Here is a 22,470-nt window from a genome sequence, read left to right as displayed (position 1 = left end):
GCGAAAACTTCCGTGCAGCCCGCTCATTCTGGGAAATGGCACGGCGCGCTGACGGCCATGCAGGCAGTGCGGCTCCGCGGATCGTTCGCAGTTGAGTACGGCCGCTGATGTTCTCGCCGCCGTCTAGCCGAGGTTGCGATTTGGAGCGTAGGGACTACAGTACTGGCTGAAAAAAACAAGATAAACATTGTTTTGGTCAACATACCTTCGGGAAATTAGTTTAAATCAGATTTAATAAAGCATTAGCACAATAAAGCATTTTCAGGGACTGTTCCCTCTAGAAACCATATGCGTAAGAATGCGCAGCTGAATCCTGACAATGATCAGACGCTCGGTTAGTTCGCAGCTCGGTGATAGAAGCGTTCGCGTTCACGCGGCTCGCTATAACTTCGGCAGTATTTCTGAATAGCATTGGGCCACTGCGTGCAAGTTTCATCAGATAAGTAGAGCAAGGATGGCCAATTAGTCATCTGGAAATGTAACATCTTGGTTGCATTTCTGAGTATAGTTCTGGAAATGCGTTTGACTCGAGCAGTCGTAGAACAGCAAGTAGGCTATCTGTTCGAACCTGTATCGGGGGGCTCGGCGAGCCGTTGATAAACCGCTCCAGCCTGTGGGAGTGGTGCACCGAACTAGGATGTATACAGGTTGAACTTCGGGGGGGATAGGCGAGGAGAGATACGCGCAGGTGTTGAGGAAAGGGCGTCGCGATTGTAGTTGGGTCAGGTTGCGTGTGTGCGTGCGTGTGTGCACGCACAATCATTATGCTGGGAACCACGGGGACGAGGAGGAAGGCGCTAGCGGCACGCTGCGCGCGTAATTGGATGTTAGGCGGGCAAATGCGACCGCGCATCGCAAAGGAAGGGACTACGTAAAAGAAGTGCATCGCCAGTCGGGTCGCGAACCCAAGTGGGTGCTCTCTGGTAAATATGCGAGTTGGCTCCATTTCTCGACGGCTTGCGGTTATGGTTGAATGACAGCTTGTGTATTTCGAATAGTCGGCGTGCTTTTTATGTGGTGTTGTTTGAAGACAGATTCTAATTTTTTTTTTATTAAAACAATATTTCTGAAAACGGACCTGTCATACCTTTTTCAATGTTTTTCGCCTTAAACTGGGAACGCTGCACTCTCTGTACTCTGGCCTAGTCTTAACGTTGCTGCACATTTTCCTCACTCGTATGCGACCTTCCTTACACGTGGAGCTTAGAATTTGGTTGCTAGGCTCTTGGACCATAACAGCTTGTAAAGGTATTCTCCATCACACCGCCTTGCTGGACGCCATTACAGAATTTAAAAAAAAAAGAAAGTCTGACTCATTTTTTGTGTTTGTCGTCTTCTACGTCATGCGGAATTATCCTGAGTTAGTGTTCGGCATTTACAATTTCAGTTTCCCAGGTAATGCTGATGCGCAAAAGGCCTGCGGTGGCACGGCACCCTTGGTATAACATTTCACTATCATCACGCAAACCTTGTTCATTGACGTTCGGGTGTATCGTGCTTGATGTTTTCACGAGTTTAAAAAAAAAAAAGTGTGCGCATTTTTCGAAGCACTGATGTACGGGCTGCTTTCCGAACGTGCAGTCAACCACAAACGTTTTCGGACCAGGGGATCTCAGAAAAACGTTCAATTTCCGAGCAGTCTGTAACAATAGTCAGCAAAACCGAACACCACAGTGTTGTTCACATATACAAGTAGAGGCTGTAAATGCGAATGCTAGGCAGGTGTTGTGAGCCTGCGCATATATACAGCTTTTTCCTCAGATCTCGTGTTCTGTAAAATATTGTGGTTGACTGTACGTGACACACCCATGACAAATGTGAATGTTCTCGGAATATTCTTTCTAGAAATAGTCATGCCCCAAAAAGAAGTTGACTGGCCTGACGCCATGTTCGATAACGCCTCACGAGAAAATAGCTGAACCTAGAAACGTGGGCATTAAGCTGTCAGAAATTGTATTTCACTTTCAAATGCTGTTTGTTGGTAGCTGCTGCCGAGTTTTGTTTGATTGCCGGTGACGCCGCCGCGTTTGATTGGTGACTCTCCGCCGTTCTTAGCTAATTGATCATATGTACAGCGAAATTTGAGACTACACGAAGACGATAAGACGTGAATAGAAACACACGCACACACTCTGTGCTTTGTGTGTGCGTCTGTGTTTCCATTCACCTCTCGTCTTCTTCGCGCAGTTTAAAATTTTGCTGATTCTATTAACCGACTAGCCCAACAACATGCGTTACTTCAGCTCATAAATCGACTAATTCACTCACGTATGGACGAAATATACACTGACGATGTCACCTATAGAGCCTTGCGAAGTTTTTTTTTTTTTCGGTGTGGTGCGTGAGCGTGGCATTTATTGTCCGCCCCGTATAGTTGCGGCATAATTACGGCATTCTGGTAGCAGGAGCGGCGAGCGTTGTTCAGATTCTGAATACCGGGTTGCTGCATGCACACGGAGGTTACTAGCTTTGAATCGCTGCCCAAACTTCTGTATTCCTGTATTCTGTATTCTGTAGTGGTGGCAGCTGACCCGAGTGGGCATCGTTCGCGTAAATTCGTGACGAATTAAGAAGCGGTTCATGCTCGCATCTAAGTCTGAATATTTTTTTCGCGTTTTCTTGCTTTCTAAATATAAACTTACACGAAATGGCCGTTTTCGTTGCCCCCGTCGCGGAGGGCAGGCGACAGCGTGATTGGGAGGTAATTCCAAGGCTCTGCAGCGTCCGAAAAACGAATTATTTCGCACAAGCAATGGCCGGTTCTGGCGCGAATTTCGAAGTCCTCGCATCTCGTGAACTCGGAGTCGAGGCTTCCGCTCCTTTGCGCGCCGCGTCGTGAACGCCGAACGCCGCCGCCTTCGGCCTTGCGCGCTCATTCGGCAGCCGCGCCGCTCGTCCCCTCCCTCGGCGGCATCTGTTTCTCCCTCCGGCGGCAGCCGTCTTTCCCGCCTTGGCTCCGACGACGGCGTCGAATTTTGTTTTATCGCCCGCGACGCCGCCGCGTGTGAGCCGGAGCTCCGTCGCCCGGAAGTTGCCGGGCCGGCATTCTTTCGAGGGCTCGGCCGCGCCCGAGCATCGCGGCGCGACCACATGCGCGGGGGAAGGAGCGTGCGTGCGGGCAGGCAGAGCGCGAACAGCGAGCGAGGGCCGGTGCACGTCGACGCAACTTTTGGGCGGCGATCTTAGGCGCTGCGCGGATGCAAAGAGAAAGCTGTCGAGGTACGGCGACCGAATGTTGGAAGCGTTTGGCGTCTCTCGTTCTAGTGAGAAATGGCAAAAAACAAAAATAGAATAAACGGCAGTGGTTGGCTCAGGAGAAGGGAGAGGCGATCCGTAAGAACGTTCACGGTTCGGGCGGCGTAGCGGCATCATCCCCACGTCGCCTGTACCGGTGGGGCCAAAAAAAGAAAAAAGAAAGGCCAAAGGCACGGGGATACATCATCACGCATGGCGAGGGCGAAAATGTAGTGCTGTGGGACGAGGAAGTCGGAGGCCGCAGAGATGCGCCGGAGGAGTGTCGGAGATCGGTGGGGGAGGGAAGGGGGGGGGGGAGAGTTGGGCGAACCTTCGAGTCCTGGCCAAGCCGACGAGTGCGCGAGGGTGGTGCCTTGCGCCTGTTTATCGAGAGATGGTGCATGGCGCGAGAGAGCGCGCTGTTGCCGAAAAAGAGGCTCGCCGCGAAACGGTCCGTTTCCCTCTCTCCGTAATTTGGAACATTGCGCGGAGTAAAGCTGTTGCTGCTGCTGCTGCTATTGCTTTTAGTTGGCGTCGACGGAGACGGTTCTCTCTCATCCAAACAGGCGGAACATTAAGGGACGCTCTTCTTCCGCGCCGTCTTCTTTCGTTTCCCACGACCTGCCCCCTGGTGGCTGCGGGCATCGGGGCGGCCGACGGGCCGCGAGAAGAACAGGCGCTTGCGGAAGCTCGCTGCGGCGTAGACAAAGCAGGAGTGACGAGCAGCTGGCCGTGAATGAAGTTGCGCAAATGAAAGCTGCTAAGCCATTAATTAAGTCGTTACTAAAAATCCTCTTCGCGACTATTCAGGAAACAGGACAAGCGGTTTACTGTGTAGTAAGGATAACAACCAGGCTAGGTACAAGCGTCCCTGTGTGTCCCTGTCCATGCCATGCTCCAGCTAACGCAGCTGATGGGAAAAAAATAAATATTTGTGTAATTGCTTCCTGAACGAAGGCTTGGGTAGGGCGCCTCCCGTGAAATCCGAAGCTCGTTCATCTTTTTGTAGAAGCCAGAATTTTGGCGCGGAAATTTGGAGCTAAACCAAGAAGTTTCAAAAGAAGCTAAGCACCGTGCAACAAGCAGTGCAACAAAAATTGGTAGACGTAACGTTGAGAGACGGGCGACGGTATGACTTAACAAATGGTTTTATCTGATAGTGTTGTTTAGACAGAAAAAGCGCACTTTGACTGGTTTGCTAATGTGCATAGTATGTAAGCGGAGGCCTAACAGAATAAGCGCCAAGGGAAGGGAGACGCGGCACTATTAGCTGTTGTGATGAGATTATGAAATCTGTAAGTACGGGAAGGGGTCACATTACGGAAAACTAAAGTCATTGGAAATCCCTGGGAGAGGTCTTCATCTTAAGATGATCATCATCGTGACTCGATTTAGGGAATGACTCCACTTCACGTTCATCTGTCGGGCGCTTCCACCTGTCAGTGGCATTATATGTACGCCGTGCCGTCTTCGCAACGGTGCGTGTTCCTTTTCAGCAGGTATGTTGGGTGCCATTTGCATTTATTAATCAGTACCACTGAGAAAAGCAAAAACGAGAACGCCATCAGATTCGAGGCTTATGTCACTGACTACCTCCGATGTGCATCGGCTGTTGATGTTCCGCGGCTTCCGTATTTTTGGGTCATCTTCCATCCTCTTGCAAAACATACATACGTTCGCCTGCTTATCGCTCACGAACGCAAGCTTTCGCAAGACTCACTTCTTTTCGGGGTCCGCCCTCTATCTCCTCCTCCTCCTCCTCGTACCGGTACTCTTATCTCTTTTCGTGAGCAATGAGCTTCCTTGTTTCCCGTTTTAGATGGTGCAACTTAAGAACTGTGCTTCCGTAATGGACAATAGGGTGTAGCTATTGAACGCAGCGTGACGTTTTTTTGTCATTTTGACCCCAGTCATTCATCCTCGCTGCTTCATATATATATGCATTGTTGGATGAAATAGTGAATATTTTTCTCACAGCTCATCACCGGGCAGCGCTGTTCTGTTGCCGTGTCTGCTTTGATGCCTCTAGGTTGTGTCCATTATGGCATGGCTTCGACTTTGACACTGTTAAGGGTGAATACGCGTTTCAAGTGCTCCCCTCTATCGTTGCACTTTCGCAGGAATGGCGACGGCATGATTTGTTAATGTGGTCGTCGTGCTTGCTGGGAAACTAGTGGTTTTTAAATCTGTAGGAAATGGTTAAGGCGTTAGAAGGGCATCTGAAACATCATCATCATCGTCGTCATCATCATCATCATCATCATCATCATCCTGGCTACGCCCGCTGCAGGGCGAAGGCTTCTCCCATACCTGTCCAACTACCCTGGTCATGTGCCAATTGTGGCCATGTTGTCCCTGCAAACTTGATTGTTGTATTCGTATAGGAGGTTGTGGCCAAGTACTGCACCAGGGTGGCCACTCCAATAATCTGAAATATAAGGAATGTAAATTACCGCGCAGGAATCTCGTAATTGCGTTTTGTGGACGTGGTGTGACAAAAACGTCAAAGTAGATTTTTTTCTTTTCGTTTTTTTTCCCCTCTATACCTAATGCACATGCGTTTTCTGCCTGTCATTTTCTTTCTTCTTTTTTTTTCCTCCGACGTTCTTGTTCGCACTAACATAGCAGCGAAAACGGCAATCGGGCCGTACGTTGTTACGTGTTCGACATAGCTTCGTGCCGGGTTCCGTTTGTTGTAATTTATGGGTCGCCAAGGGGCACAACGTGGCTCAATTCGCTCTCCTCGTTACGTAATCGCCGGCGCAGGAGTAGTGCCTGGCGTGTTGTTTACGCAGTGACCAACTGTCTGAAAGCGAGGAAAGCCGGTTCCGCTTGCGATTCGGAGAGAATGCGAGGCTCTGAGAGAGAACCCGCTCCCTTATCTGCAATGCCCGAGTCTGCACCGAGCGAAGCAAACTCGTGCTCGGGCCGGCAGCAGATCGCGTGGCCATGATAGATAGCGTCTCTATTCGCCTCCTTTCCGCCCGTGCAGACGGGCCCGCTTGCCAAGTCCGTATCGCCCGGCTGGCACCCGGCGTGGTGCGCGTCGCCTCGGACGAACCTTTTCCAAGCCACCGTGCGCGCGGGCAAGCCGGCCGAAGCGCCACCGGCGACTGGTCCTCGACTGCGCTAAGCCTCCTCCCCGAGCGGCAACTGTGCCAGCGCTGCCGATCGCATCGCTCCGTATGCCGTTCGTCTCGCCGCGGCGCCCCTCCCCCTATCGTCCCGACCAATCGTTGCCATTTAGCCCGGGCGGTTTCCGTATTCCCGGTGCGCGGCTCGTTTCCGAGTCGTTGGCTCCGGCGACACGAACGTGCCAGCCGAGATAAGCCTAGCTGCTCGCAATATCGGCGCCCCATCGTCATCCCTGTCTGAGGGCCCCGATGAGGCAGCCGAAGATGACCTAGCAGCGCCCGATGGACCGCTGTCGCGTCACGAAAGACTTAAAGGTCGCTGGAATATTGTTGGCGCCCTCTAGGTCAGCCCGCATCTATCTGGCCGCGGTCCACTCATTTCTTTTTTTGACGGCAGCATCAACCGTTCTTTCGCCACAGCGTTACGGACAGTGCGTGGCGTTACTCTGAATCACGCGTTCTGAGGAATTTAATGGGCGCCTTCGCCGACCTTCATAATTTACTGTCGCGTTCGACATGAGCAACACGGAGCCCATGGTGAACGGGTTCCAAGACTGCGCGCCGTGGCCGAAATGCAAGAAATTTGAGCACGTAACACCGGTGGCGGTGGCGGTGGTGGTGGTGGTGGTGGTGGTGGTGGTGGTGGTGGTGGTGGTGGTGGTGGTGGTGGTGGTGGTGCAGCAACAGGTGGGTTTAGCATGGTGATCAAGGCCGGCAATTGCTCCGCCCGAGCGTCTCATATAACCTCACTCTGGTGATGTTATAACACCTAACACCGTTCCAGTTAGTGGTTCTAGTCTTTCGTATAACAGCGCAGCCGTGCAGTCTTCAAGGCTACTTCGACCAGGGGCACCTTGTTGCAGCTCCTATTGAACACGACTTTTCACGGTGTATCAAAGTGAACAAATGTCCGCGAAATTTGGATTCAAGCTCGTTATGTTCTCTATTACTGCGTCTAAATAATAACAAAACAATGCCACTGAGGCAAGTTATTCAGCTCCACAACTCTACACAGCAAAGCAGAAATGCGAGGTTATGGCTTGCAAACATTTGCAGGAATTGGGATTAGCTGTTCGTTATTGGCCGAAATTGTACTTCGTGAGGACTTGACTCGTCGCCGCAGAAGGCTCTAACCAGGTTCGTTGTCAAAATTTTAAATATAATCTTATAATACGAGTGTTTCTTGCAGAGTACAAAAAACAGTTATGCCATTAGACTTGTAATACGTTTGTAGATAGGAGTTACTTGATGTGCATGTCTAAGTGCAAGAGTCAGCGCCCTTCCGAAAGGTCCACTGGCTCTTGACTTGTCATACGGGCCACATGCCTCTTAATTGCTCTCTTTTGACTCCTCACATTTTTAGCATTGCGACCACTGGTCGCGAGCTTTCCTTTTTCTTGCACGCTAGTGAAGCCAACATAAAAAAAGACATGAATAGAGACACTGTCGTACTAAGCTGAATAATATTTCCGGAGAAGTTTGCTGTGCGCAAATTGAAACAAATTTATATTTTTGCGATCCATTGGCATTTCGAAAAAAAAAAATCCTCTTCTCCATACTTGCACAGAGGTGGTTTTAAATGATAAATCGGAGTATTTGTAATGTGGCAGAACAGTACTTGTCGATGTTCACAACAGTCAGCCAGGTTTTCTCTCTCTAGACCATTTCATGCGTTCGTTACATGTTGATAGCGACACCTGTCGTTATCTCTTGAAAGAATGACGTTTTTAAACGCCCGTGATTTGATTCCTGTCTTTTATTGTATTACAATTTTCTTTCTCACCTGATGAAGGAGGAGAAACAGACGGAAAGAGAACTCTTGGCCGTGGGGGCGGCACGAAATAAGCTACTGATATTATGCCTCCATAAAGAAGGTGGCGTCCTTAAGTTCCGAGAGTCGTTATTCAAATCTAAATCAATATCAACCGCAAGGCGACGCCCGCAAGCGAGGCGTCAGTATGCGCTTGTAACAACATGCATTATCGTCTAGCTTTATATATATACTTTAACGTATAGCGTGTACCCGTCCAGGCGAGAGAATTAAAGCGAGCGAGGAGAGAGAGAGAATAGCTAAAAAGGGCAGCTTGACTGAAGCCCGTTTAGAATACAGCTGGCCATTGTGGAGACTTCGTGCTATTCGGTAGCAGTAGTGTATACATATAACATAGTACGAAGCCGGCACTGTATGATTCTTGCTCGTAGCCGGTATACGAGGGCACATATTGAAAATGGGCGCGCGAGCCTTGTGGCTTCACTAGGTGCTACTTTGCCACGTGGCGCGTGCCTCTCACTTGGACCCTATAATTACTTGAATCTAAACATACCTCGCACTCATGTTTTCCTACCCATTATGCCCAAATGTCGAAAGTCAGAAGTGGTGCTTAAGTTTGTGAGCTAACAAAACATCGGCATTAACGTGTTTGCCATACTCTGTTGTCCTGGCTACAAAGGTGGGAAAGGGCGTGTGTCTGCTTAGATTCATTAGGATACTCGAGTTTTAGAAAATACAGTATCAACGCAGCAATGGGACACGGCATGGTGAGGACAGGAGACGCGCATCCGGCTGTCTCCCACGAGTACGTTTCTAGTAGCCCGTACCCACCTAGCCCAGCCGCGATTTTTTTGAATGGCTTGTGGCGCGAGCCGAGGAAGTGCTGCAGCATGGGGCACGAGCTCGCGGCCACAGCTCAGCAACGGTGTGGCGAACGAGGCCCATCGCGACAGGCAGGCGCCACCGGTTCCGCGGAAGCCTTGCTCCCCCTCACGCCTGCCGACCGACCGAGCCACGCCGGCGTCGGTGGCCCACCGACTGGCACTCGACCAACACGCTTGACCGGCTCGGAGAGATTCGCTCGTAGGCCAACTGCAACCAAATTTTGGACCGCGTAAAATGACTAGTTTAACATAGTGCACGTATACCGGAGCATCCGTGCAAAATTTGACGTTTGAAATGCGAGTATAGGAGAGCCATGAAAAGCTCGCAAGAAAACGCTGTTTTCGATACCGAAATTAAAAGAAAAAGAGAAATGACGCCACCATTAGCGCTCGCCGGAAGCGACTGTTGACCTAGAACGCGCGGCTTTTCGGCATGACCTCCGAGATTAGGTGGCGTCCGCGGCTGCCCGCGGCGCGCTGCGAAATTCTCGGATGCGACGTCCCAGAACTATAGCCGCAATCCAACAGGTGCAGGCGTCGTCCGCTTCGCCGCTATTTAGAGGTTGCTAATAAGATAACACGTACAATCACGAGTCGTGCATGCCACACGATATGTTTCAGCCGCATATACTACTCATACGTAACCAATTTAGTCAAACGAAATATTGATGCAGTTGGCCTTTATGTGTGATAGACTCCCTCATGTTTATGACAATGGTAAGTAGGAGCACACTGACAAAGAACCTTTATTGGGGATAAACTACTTTTTGTCCCTTTTGATTTCGCTGAGAAACACGGTGTTTTTGTCCTAGCGAGAACTGTCTGGCGATGTTTGCCATCGAACTCGCTGTTGAAATTTAAATTGCGATTTAATAAGCGCTTTATGTGTGCACAGGGAGTTGAGCATGGGTATAGATGCATAAATGAAACATTAGCTCTCGTTAGCAATGAATGCATTCCTTGATTGGTTGACGTTCCTGAATTGCTTTGCGAAGAAAGTGTGTGGTCTATTTGTTTCTGGCAAGGCAGCGTTTCCCAAACCTCCGGAGACTCCTCTGACCGGCGTGTGTAGCGCCAAGAGCGGCGCCACTGCAGTGTCGACGGGGGGAGATCGCGGTCTTTCTTTTTTCAGATTCTCGTTGGAATTCGCAACGATTCAATGTTGTGCATCGTACGGGATGAATAAATGGTTTAAGCCAGTTGGTAGCAACGTGCTTCGGGAGGGTCCGCATCGATTGCGATTACAAACACACATGCAACACGTGCAGCAACATGCGCTTTAACTGAGCGCTGTTAAACGTGAGGAACTGATGAATGGCGATTGGTGAAAAATGTACAGTTAACGGGCCATGAGAATTATAGGACGAGCGCAAAACTCACTCCAAGCCATGAGCCAGATCTACGGTGTAGTAGAGAAACTGCAAAGTTTATGCTGTCCCGTGAACGCGCATCCAATCAGTACATTTAAACTTCGCTCGAGTAATAAGAAATATCGCTCTACACGGGCAGCGCCTTAGCGATACATTCGTGCTCAGCACATTGTGAGGCGTTGAAGAATGATGAGCACAATGCGGAATGAACGGGCGCCGCGCGAATCCGAGTCGCCGTGGGTCTTTGTCGGCCCCCTTGAACACTGGCGCATCGACTATAATCGCTAGGCAAGGACGTCCGGTAGCTGTGAATGTCACGATGTCTTGTTGGAAAAGCCGCGCATTGTGCACTAGAATGTCGATAAAGAATTATCGACTTGAGATGTTGATACTGTCTTTACGACTTGCCAATCAAACTTGCCGGGTTCAGGGCTAAGGATAGTAGAACCAGGAAGAGATTAGGGATCTGTGACTTCAGCGAAACTTCGCGTCGCGCTCAGCCTGTGCACCGATCCGTGCATTCACGAAAACTGAAGATGTACGCTTAGCGCGCTATTGTATCATAGCAATGGATTAACCGTGAGACAAGTACATCGTATACCGTTAGCACAGCTAAGCAATAGCGTGTGATATGCCGGCAGACCGGACAGTTGTGACGATTAACAACAACCACGCTATACACCGTTCTTGCAATTATTCCAATTTATTCGAAGTGCTGTTCGGCCAGTTACCGAAAGAAGTCGTGGAAGAAAGGCACGGTGCAAATTGTCAGAAGCGTGGTCCTAAGGTAAGCAGGACTCCTCGAGGTACAGGTCTCGATGCCACTGCTGCTTTCCGAAAGGGCGCTACTTACCGACCGTCTCCCAATGCAACATGGCTGGTGCTGGTGCTGCTGTTGCAAAGTGTGTGCCACGACGAAACCTCCGGCTGACGTCGAGGTGCCGTAGACAGCAGACGAGTCTCTCAAGTCCGGCACGTGTAAGCAAGCGTCCTGCATACTGAAGTTGCCGCACGTTTCCGCAGTCGTGACACAACTGCGCTGTTTATGAACAAGCAGTCTCAAAGTCTAAACAACGAAATTTTTCTCCCCTGAGCAGGAGCGTGCGCTGCAAGAACTACCAGAACTACATCGAGTACTGTGCGCAATTTTTTTTTTTGTAGGATTTCGCAGCTACGTCAAGTGCACGGAAGTACATGTTGCTGGGCTAGTCGGTTCATATTGTTGAGCAGACCATAAATATGATCGCCTTGGTGCAAACAAAAATGTACGGAAGGGAGCAAGGTTCGGCCCTCGGGCCTGGTTTCGACTTCGTAGTAGAGCGTGAGTCTCGCCAGTGCAATGACACAGCGCTGCAGCAGCAGAGACGACGCGGCGAATACAACGAAAAGGATGGCACAAAGCGAACGCAAGCCACCGCCTGACAAAAGAAAGTGCCTATAAAAGGCAAAAGCGGTATAGCAAGTGGCCCATCTTTTTTTGGAACTCGGGTGTACCGTAGGCTCCCGTTCTGTGCCGCCGCCCTTGTGTTCGTCGCTTCCCCTGCAGCGCAGCAGGGATTCTGTTGAACTAACCAACCCTAAGTAGGGCTCTCATCATTTGCAATGACACTCGTTGCCCAGCTATAAGGCTGCTGGCAACCCTGGTGCCGCCAAGCAAGTCCGAGCAAAAAAAAAAATGCAAAAGCGCGCTTGGCAGTTCATCCGAGCGAGTCCGTATGGTTAGGCTTGGGAAACGCTGCCGTATCGGTGTCGATCATCGCATTGCGTGCTGTGCCCACCGACGGCGCTAACCGGTGTTTCGGTGGGTGCCCTGTGTGTCTTTCTAGCCGGGACGGCCGTTTCGTCGTGCCGGTTCACGGACGACGACCGTGGTGGTGCCGCTGGTGGTGGTGTCGGTGGTGGTGGTGGTGGTGGCGTCGGTGGTGGCATTACCACCTGGGGGGAGTCGAGGAGATCACCCCCCAGTGAGTGCTGAGTCACGCTGCTGCTACTGCTCGACTCTGCTTTCGCTGCTTCTCGGTGCCCGGCTTTGTGTGGCGTGCACGTGTTTCATGCTCGTCCCCCCTTCCCTCCTGCTCTTTCACTGACTGGCTGCTAAAACAGTGACGTGCGCTACTTTGCATGCTTGCTTGTGGACTGTGCCTGGGAGCAAAAGTCCTCAGAAACCCGCGACCACCTCCCCCGCCCCTCCGCACCAACCAGTCCAGCTTGGTTCCGCCGTCAAAACTGCGACGTCTGCGGCGCCTTCGCTTAAAAAAAAAAAAAAAAACCCACACCGGCGTCAGATTTGTCACACGTAGAATTAAGCTAAGTTAGTCCTGGCTAAGAAAAGTCCTGTTCGACGGTTGGTCTTTGACGCCAATTACTTCACGATAAAAAAGGGAGAATTGAGAGCCTGAACCAAATATGTTCACCTCCTTTATAATCACGTAGGTGAGTGCCGTTTGTAAATGGGCACGAAATCATTCAACTTCGCACTCGGTGTGAGCAGACAGAACGCGCTAACGGTCTTAACTGTCAAACAAGGAGTACCATATCGTGATAGTCTCGATTCATTAATATCATGCCTACTTTACGGGCACAACTACACGCCGCCGCGATACTTAATGTTGTGATCCTGCCTAAGAGGAGGTCAGAAGCACGAGCCGTGGTGGTTAGCCATCAGAACTAAGTGACGTCAGCAGCAAAGCTGGGTGGCCTCTCGCACTCTCTTGCCGTGCATGTGTGCATGTCACGACTGTGTCTGTTCCGTTCACGTGTACGATTGCTTGCTGGAAGCGAGTGCCTGCATTCGTCTATGCATGGATGGTTTGTTTGTTTCGCCGACTGCATATATGAGCGTTTGATCAGTCTTGAAGCATCACATGTGCTAGACTGTGTTTCCCTTTTGTGTGCAGGCCCTTTTATCCTCGGTATAAGTTGATAGCGCCCATCAACGACAGTGCGCGCGCGAGGCGTCCTCGCAGGCGTTGCTGGTGGCCAGCATCGAGCCTGGCACGCTGGTAAAACACTGCCCGCACAGAGATAGCATTGAGAACATTACAGCGCGACATGAATAATGAGTGAAATTAACGCCCGCCACGTGACGGTCACGCTCAGAGGTTTTTTCAAAGCACCTTGTCACCCAAGGTGAATGGACGTTGCATTTGGATTTGTGAGCGTCCTCGAGCAAGAAATCATGCTGGTGCATAGCTCAGTTAATGTGCGTCCCGTAAGTCTGATATTCATGTATGGGTTCCAGGTACCAGAAAACCATGATATGCGCACCCATAGCTAAAAAGGAAAGGACGCGATGAACTTACGCTCGTATAAGTTAAGAAAGAAAAAGAAATCATGCTTCTCGAATAACAAGCGTGTCATGGTCGAAATTTTTACGATCACACTTTTATAATGCAGCGGTGTTGACCGTGTCTGTGGGAGTTCGCAGTCTATAGATAGCAAGCGAGGCGGACAATCATTATCGTTCTTGCTTTTTTTTTCTTTTGTTTTTGTCCTCTTCATGATGCACTGATGCGAGGACCGGTAGACTGCACTGGTTCGACACAAATGGCGGGGGGGGGGGGGGGGGGGCGGGGGGAGGTGCTGAAAACTGCCGCTATTGTACTTACTCTGCAATCCCGCCCCCTTTTCTTCTGTTAGGTTCACCGCAGCTCAACGTCAAGGTAAATTTCCATTCCTATATAATATAAGCTCTCTTTCAGATGCCATTGGCGAAGGACTGTTATATACGCAATGGAAATCAGATGTTCATTACTTTATTGAACTTAATCATTCCGAATACGGGCATTAAATGAGGACTTGGGTTCCAGCCAAAAAAGGAAAAAAAAAAGCGACTCGAACAGCATACTGAAAGCACAGGCGAGCGCAAAGAGCATAGTTTACAAATCATTATATCGCAATCATAAAATATACGATGGAAAAACACTGGAGACAAAAAAAAACGGAACTCGTGCTACTGCATGCTTTAGCTTTAAGATCGCCCGTGAAGCAGTTTTCCTGCAAGTCAGGTCAAAAAGGAATATAGAACAACACCCGCAGGACGCAACCAATTAGCACGAATTGCAATGACCAGGGTAACTAACGGTGCCGGTTGTGCGACCTGGAGTGGTGGCTCACGCGGGTGGCTTTCTTGTCTTAAGCTGGCGCGCACCCGTTACCCTGCTCATGTGTATCGTGAATCTCGCGTATGCATTTCGTAAAGGACACGTATAGCTTTAAACCCTTCCGTCTGCCCTCTATAGGCTCTGGGATGACGAATAGTTTGTGAGGTGTAACGCGTCTGCAACGGCGTGTAAACGTGTACCTGCAGAAGTTGTTCTCCCGTGCATACGCTACGTATGCGTGCGCGAAGATTCATCGAAGCCGTTGGTAGGCCACGACGCGGGCCGATCCGAAGCCTGCGGTATGAAGCACGCACCGAACATCTGTCCGTATTAGATGTATTGACTATATCGGTAGAGAAAAAATAATTCTTAAGGCTATTCCATTTCTAAACCAAATGAGGTAAATGCGGAAACTGCAGCTACCAATGCTTGCGAGGTGCAGTGCATTGTTCACACAAACCACCAGCGTTGGGTGGCAACAAGATGACGCCGCTGTGTAAAGTGACACATGCTAAGGAGTACAGCGTGACACATATTCGTCATCGTTGTGTTCCGTCGGCCAGGTGCACACGACTTCCTAACAAGACACTGCTTCAAGGCGGCATTCGGTACCTAAATTTGCTTACGTATAGTATCGCTATGCGCATCACCTACTTCGTCTGTGCATCTGTGCTGAGCCGGATTCGACGGTAGTGTCTATATTGAGTCCATCTTTAGTAAAGATGACCAACCTGCTGCATGACTTGCGATATCGAAATGTCAGCGCTGAAATCGCCCGCTATCATCATCGCTGGGATACAGGAGGTGTTTTCTGCTTAATATGGGGACCCGGGAGCAGCTTCTTGCCCAAAGGCCTGCCGAAACTGTCAAGTAAAGCCAGGTTTGTCTATAGTTGCAAAACGCAAAAGATAAAAGATTGCCCACGCCATTTACCACGACCCAGTGTATGTACAGACAACATTTAAGCGACACCTCATCGTCGTCCTGTGCCCGACATTGGCTGTTTTCCCTTTAGGCTCTCTAGCGGTTCTATAGTGGATTGGATATCTCATGGAACCACCTGCTCCCTCAAACTCTGGATCGCTTGTGCGTTAACCTTCGGTGAACAAGTTCTTTCTCTTCTTCGGTAGGTCTTAAGAGCTGTATTTATGATTTTTGGTTTCATCTTTAATATACCTTTTTCTCTCTATTCGGTTATTTTGCCACCGCAGTGTCCCTTTTCATCTTCGTTGCATAATTTTTTTTTAATGAGCTACCACGGGGCACGACCTAGTGGTTTAGATGCTGATTTTCCGACCTACATCACATAGATTTAAATCCCGTGATTGCAGTGAGTCGAAACTAGCCAGACTGCGTCGTTACGCTTGGAGGTTGGTCTGTCCATGTGACAGTGACTTAGTTGGAGCTCCAAAGCGTACTACATATATGACTACATCATACTTAGAAATCGGCTACAGCATGACTGGCGCGTCGCACTACTATGTAATGGGTGTTCTGATCAGTGTCCTTCTTTTTGCGTTTAAATGTACGCTAATGGCAAGTACATAACGGGACCGACTATTGTAGACTACAGGTTCTGTAGAACGCAAAAGAACAAGGAATGTTTTATAATCTGTACATGGCAGCCTTGAATTGGGAAATGGAACGCTAATCGTTATGCGTGAGCAATTTAGTTTCTGGTTCTCTGCCTATTCTTTAGGGTGCCACCAGATGCAGAATGTTTTGACCCTGACAAAACTTATTTTGCGCAGAATTGCTTTCTGGATATTTTTTACCTTCCAGTTTTCGCGTCAGCCGTATTTGATAGGGGTGAAATACACGAACGCTCGTCTGTTTAGGTGCGCGTAAAAGAACGCCAGTTTGTGAAAATAATACGCAGCCGCCCACTGCGGCGTGCCCGAGAGTTTCATTCACTTCTGAGCTTTGCAGCTTTGAGGCGCGTCACTCGAGGCGACTCCGCGTTGCTACCGCATTCGGCGAACTCGCGCGCACCGAACCTCCCGGAGGCAGGCGCACCCCGATCGCCGCGCGACATTCCTTTGGCGGTGGCTGCGCGGTGTGCCCTCCCCGCCGCGTCTCGATGATGGCCGCGCAGGGCGATCGCGCGCCGAAGGAGCGCCGTGTGCTCGGCACAGCGACGCACCCTTCTTCGCCTCGCGAGCGAGCGCAGACGCTGGGCGCGCGTTGAGCGAGGCCCCAGTGGCACACCACCGCATTAACCCACATCCGAGCGTCATTACGGGCCGGAAAAAAGCAACACCTGTGGCAAGGGCGACGCCGCCGCCGCCGCAGCGAGCCCCCGTCAGTCCATTGTGCGCTCTGCGGCTGCCTCCAGCACTCTACGCGCCAGGAATCTTCCATCCTACCCTTGCCAGCGTTCTTTTATTTTCCGCGGCCGCTTCTCGGACGGTCCCTTTGTCCGCCCCCTTTCCTACGAGCGTCGTTGGCGTCGTCAGCTTACTCGGTTCATTGCGCTGTTATGCGGGCCCGTTCTGTCTCTTTTACTCGCTTCCCGTCCACGCGGTTTGTCGGTTATCCCGGCGCCGTTTCTCTGTTCTCGCGGCGCTTATAATTTTTTTCTCCTCTTTATTTATTTATGCTTGAAACTCGCGTCTTAAGAATACCAGTCTCCTCTCTCGGTTTCATTTCGCTGCGAATGAAGGCATGTTTTCTTTCGAAGCCATCGCCGTTCATCTGCGGCCTAGTGAGCCGTTCTTTCCCGCATTCTCGAGGTTAATGTGCACACGCCTGGTCGCTCTCATCAAGACGAGACATTTGCTTTCGTTCGTCGCCTCTGTTAAAGGAAGGCGCCACGTGGCAGCGAAGCCTCAATGTGCCATCGCGTCCCCAAGTGTCAGCCAGTGCAGAGGCACTTCTGTTGACTTCCAGAGTGGCTTCCAAAATGAGCGCTACAACTTAATATGCATGGTTACAGTTGTGCGTTGCATTCAGATGCCTGTTTCGCTGCGTCCAACTGTGGTGCAGTTCCAAACAATACTCAGTTCCACCTATTGTAGCTTATACTTGCACCGGGAAAGCGATCCAAACATTGTGTCACTTGGATTTATTGATAATTCTTTTCAGTTGTGGGCAAGTCTACGTTTCGCAGTCGCGATGAAAGAAATTGGTATTCCGTTAGAATAAAACGCTAAGCAGCGTCCCCGAAAAATTCCAACTTGTTCACGTTTCTTGTATATAGTGAGACACCAAAGAACAACGCTAATTCTGCTTAAACTGCCCGAGGTCGAAAGATCTATTTTCTTTTTTATATCGCATACATGCTGGTTGCTGGCACGGTGAATCGGCGCGAAACGTAAATATGGTGAATTTCGCAGCTTTCGTACGTCAGTGACGTTACAAATTTCAAATTGTTTTCACGCGTATTTGCGCGGCTTGCTAGGAGGGGTCTCTCTTCGGGCGCCTAGTAATCCTCTCGGAATTTATGACGTCACGGAGAGCTAGCTGCTCCCGCGGGAAGCCAGTCGGCCACCCGTCTCGAGTCTTTTTCTGGATCATCGAGCCTCCTCTCGTGGTGAGCCTAGGCGCACTGCTTTTGCACAATCCTTGTTTACTAACCCGGCTAACATTACCCTCGTACAATAGCGACTCGATCGCGTCGCCAGCCGCGCTCGCAATGTGCGGCATGTCGACGGGTTTTTTGGAGACGTGCTCGCCGAATGTGCGCCGCGCCGTCCGAGGATGCCACGCTGCCGGCGCCAGTACCACCCCTTCTCGCTACACCAGATGTACTGCGCGTGCCTTTGTGACTACCTCTCTCGCGCACGAAGAAGCCCGTTCGTGCTGGCCGGCCCGCTGCCCAGAGGGGGGCGAGGAGGAATCTCGGCCGCCAGCTGAGCCGACATGCAGTGGGTCAAGCGCTTCCCGCATTCGCGTCATGCGTTGCGCTGGCGGGAGAGGGGTGCTGCCCGATCCGGTCACGTGGGCCCGATGCGGTCATCGTGCGCGCTTTACTTCCGCGTGGGAAGGGAACAGGGCCGAGGCGGAAGTGAGCGCCGCTCCACTGCCGCTCTTTCGCGATGCTCTTTTCCTTTTGGCTTGCATGTTCATCAACGCATTCGCCGTTTGTTTTATTTTGTTTTCTCGGTATACCTTACTCGACCGTCTTTTTCTTCGCTTCTTCATTTCTTTCTTGGAAATCGTTGTGGAGCGTTTTCCCAGCGCTGGCATTGCCGGTCCTCGCTTTTCTTTTGCCGTTTCGATGGTCGTTTTTTTCTTCTTCGTTCTCTGTTCCGGGCCGGTTGTTCTGCTTCTTGTGGGCACTTCCGCGTGCTCCCGGTTGCCTGACACACTTTTGAGGTGCTCGTTTATTCTCCCGGTTACGTGACTCCCCTCAAGTCGGCCCCCGAGGAGTCTTTTCAATGGACTGCGTCGAGAGCCGCGCTGCTCCCTCGCTGTGGAATTCTTTCTTTTCTGCTGTTTGTTCGCTTCGAATATGGCGACACTCGTATTCTTCCTGGCGTTTAATTACGTTTACAAATGACATATTAATTATTCACAATACACTGCAATTTCTCGTTAGTTGACGTGAACAGCTCCAGTGGTAATCACTGCTCAAGTCTCGATTGCTCTTACGCAGCAAGGTTTAGTAACACTGGCGCCTTCCCTTACTTGCGCAGACTTGCGGGCTTACCGATGGTATTTATTTTTGTTGGTCGCCTTAAATGCTTCCTGTTTTAGGTGCTGCAAACCTACAAGCCATTCGACATTTCCGGGATCAGCATATCGTGTGCGGCACTGCGTGTATACTGCGCGTGTGTATAATCAATTGTTTCACATTAAAAGGCGTAGAAAGAGAGAAGCGTGCATTAGAAAAACACCCGTTTGGATGCCCTGCTTAGGTTTCAAAGAAGAAGCACAGCTGGGCAAGACATGATATGTGGCGTTCATCACATGACCCGTGGTTTAACTATGTGCCACCCCCTTCACTGGGCACCATACAAAGGAAAACACTCAGATGTGTGTGTGTGTGTGGTGGGGTTGGGGGACGAACGAGATGAAGTGATGAGGTTCGAAGCTTGGTGTGGGGTCACGGTTGACGAAACGAAGGCGCATTTAGGGAGGCCTAAAAGAAGCGTTCCTACTGAAATGGTGGACTTGTATAGCAAGTTCAAAGCTCTAAAGAAAGAGGCACAGCCGGTGTCAAATTTCTACGCATCGCGGTAAATTTGCGATATTAAATAGTGACCCCGTAGAAAATTATGTCGCTCGCATTAAAGTCCTGAAATGCGAATGCGTGGCTGCATGCCCAGGATGCCCAAATGTTCAGCATTTTTGTTTTATGCGAAGCATATTACGAGGGCTCAACCCAGCTCCTCAGGCGCGGCGGTGACCATGAAATCACGTGACACCGTGACGTCACGACAGAGGAGAAGTGGCTTTGGCTCAACTCTTGCAAGACGGGCTGGGTGGGAATCGAACCAGGGTCTCCGGAGTGTGGGACGGAGACGCTACCACTGAGCCACGAGTACAACGCTTCAAAGCGGTACAAAAGCGCCTCTAGTGAATGCGGTGTTGCCTTAGAAACGCGCTGTTTCTAAGGCGTGCGTCTCTTGCTCAGGCGCACATTTCGTTGCCGCGCCGAACGCTGCTTTGCTCGACGCTCACCGCGTCCAATGCGGGGCGCGTAGTCGCTGCCCTGTAGCCCATTGTCTTACACCCCTTGGCGGGTCGACGGGAACGCTGTCGCGTTCCACTCTTGAAGGCGAAGAAGTAATGCATGAGTTGTTTCTTCGTCTAGCCGAACCAAATATAGCCAAGCAACAGCAGTTCACCAGGCTAAACAGTGGTTCAACAACTAAAATAAAGGCTAGTATGCTTCGCATCCTGGGCTTAACCTTACCTAAGCCACAGCCATTTTTTTTCAGATCCTGAGCTCTGTAAACTTTTTTAGACCGACCGTGCACCACTTTTTTTAAGTGGCCGTATTTTGGCAGAAAATTCTGGACGAATGGTCCAAAATTGGCAATAGGTTAGGGTGTTTATACAGCGGTTAGCGTACCGCACTGACGACACTTGCATGCGGAAAACTTGTACTGCGAGTTCATTCTCACCTCAAGAGATAAAAATACGTACAGTAACATGGTACGTAGGAAAGTTGCCGAATTCAAATCAGCGCCGGCAATTTTTACCATTTAAGCAGTTTCGGAACTGAAGTGTATGCTGTCTGCGCGAGTCGTTTGTAGAGCGCGCGCGACTGAACTTTTCTAGATTTTCGAAAAAGGTACACTGAACTTTTTGAGACCTATGGTATAACTCTTTCGGCATTTCTTCGGCAGAAGAAGAAACACTAAGCGCATAAAATGATGCCGGAACTTTCCGCGTTTAACTCGTCACTCGGGTCACGCGGCGCTAACGACCTCAGAGTGGCGTCCTGAAGTTTGTCGTGCTTTTGCTCATTAGAACGCGAAATATCATTTCATATCTATACCGTTAAGCAGGGGAAAAAGATAAGAAAAACAGGGCACTGAGAGGTGCAAGTAAGGACTCCCTGCCATCACGTCATTCCACTACCGGCGGCGGAAATAATTTAGTTATATATATATGCCTATTTTGCAGGATTGGTCAAGGATAAACACCCACCCCGAATGGCCCTAGAACTGTAAGAAAAAAAGAAGTACGCAGAGTTGAATATCATTCGTTATGCCATGAGGAATAATGTGTGCTTTAGAGAAACACATGAAGGAAGAGCGCTTGGCGTTCTCATACCGACACGGCATCGAAATTACGCTGCATCAGGCAAATCAGCACTCGAGCGCCAAACGGGCGAACCCATGTACCCGCCACCAACGCTGTCGCAGCGTCAAACTGAGTTTGCACATTGTCGCGCGCTCGATGCGCAAACGATGCTTACTGGGGTCTCCTCGGAAGAGCTTCGCAGCGCTCGTAATTAGTCCTAGCTCAAGCATTTCACTGCGTTCGTGGCTGGATTTGCATCTCCAAGAGCGGTGAATGCCCAAGTATAACGAAAGCTGTAGTTTACGCGGACAGATCGTTCTGGCTAGCCGCGATGACCGCGCGGCGCGTAGCCCAGCGTTTTTAAACCGCGCCGAGCGTCAATGTTCGCGGCGTCTTTCTTTCCCGGAGCGTGCGATGGAAGATCCGCGCACGATGGAAGCGCGCCAGCGCTCGGGCGTGCCTCCTCGCGTCAGAGGGCGAGGAGGGAGACACAGTTACCGCATAACGGTGCAACGTGACGTAACCAGATGCGGAGGCGACCGAAACAGCCTCGTCAAGGACGCCGGCGGGGTGTTCTCTCTCTCTCTTCTTTCCTCCTCTCCGGCGCCATGGAGCGCACCCTTCCTCGTGGGGCAAGCAGGCTTCGAGACCGCAAGGCGAAGCGGCCCGTCCAGTTGCCGCAAGCGCTGGCGGAAAGCTTCGCTGTTGTGCACGCATGCCTCCGCGCCATACTTGTTGCGTGCAGGTCGAAAAATAGCTGACAAAATGACTAGATTTCAGCAATTCTGTGCGCTACATTTATGTTACTACAGCCACGTCCAGTTCCCGTTGGGGTACACTATACGTGACGTCTAGCGCCCAACCACGTCTCGCACGTAACTTAGTTTCGTTCTTGCTGAGCTGTTCCCGTCCTTGGTATACGCTACTCTTGTAATAAGCATCGGCATGACAGACACGACAGACACTTTGTACTCGTTAACCTAGCTAGATTCTGTAATGCAAGTTGAATGCAGCAAGAATGCTGCCTCCTGACAGCACTGGCTGCTGTCATCGCACACGAGAAAACGACGCACAAATCACGACTTAGCGACAAAATACAAGTCATGCATAAAACAAGCTTCTTCATCGTTTCCTGGTGCGTGGAGTTATGAAATCGGGAGAACAGCGCAAATTTAGTAAACTTTCGTAAGGTATATGCTATGATATGACGAAGCTTGGTAGGGCCTTCCCGTAAATAAACGAAATTGACGATCGTGATAATGTATAAGAACGCTTATT

General features: G+C 50.4%; 1 protein-coding gene across 6 annotated transcripts in view; it reads left to right on the top strand.

Annotated features, from left to right (window-relative positions):
- Hr3 (Hormone receptor 3) overlaps positions 1–22,470 on the top strand; it is a 157,164-nt gene that overhangs the window by 39,062 nt on the left and 95,632 nt on the right. For 3 of the 6 annotated variants that reach the window (XM_065450835.1, XM_065450844.1, XM_065450852.1), the window contains exon 2: positions 12,220–12,357. The exons of the other annotated variants lie outside the window; for them this stretch is intronic. In XM_065450835.1, the coding sequence (XP_065306907.1) occupies positions 12,220–12,357 (138 nt within the window). The remainder of the gene's footprint in view (positions 1–12,219; positions 12,358–22,470) is intronic. 6 annotated transcript variants of the gene reach the window in all.

The sequence above is a fragment of the Dermacentor albipictus genome, chromosome 4, assembly GCF_038994185.2.
Source record: "Dermacentor albipictus isolate Rhodes 1998 colony chromosome 4, USDA_Dalb.pri_finalv2, whole genome shotgun sequence".
Classification (NCBI taxonomy): domain Eukaryota; kingdom Metazoa; phylum Arthropoda; class Arachnida; order Ixodida; family Ixodidae; genus Dermacentor; species Dermacentor albipictus.
This window is presented reverse-complemented; position numbering and strand designations above follow the sequence as displayed.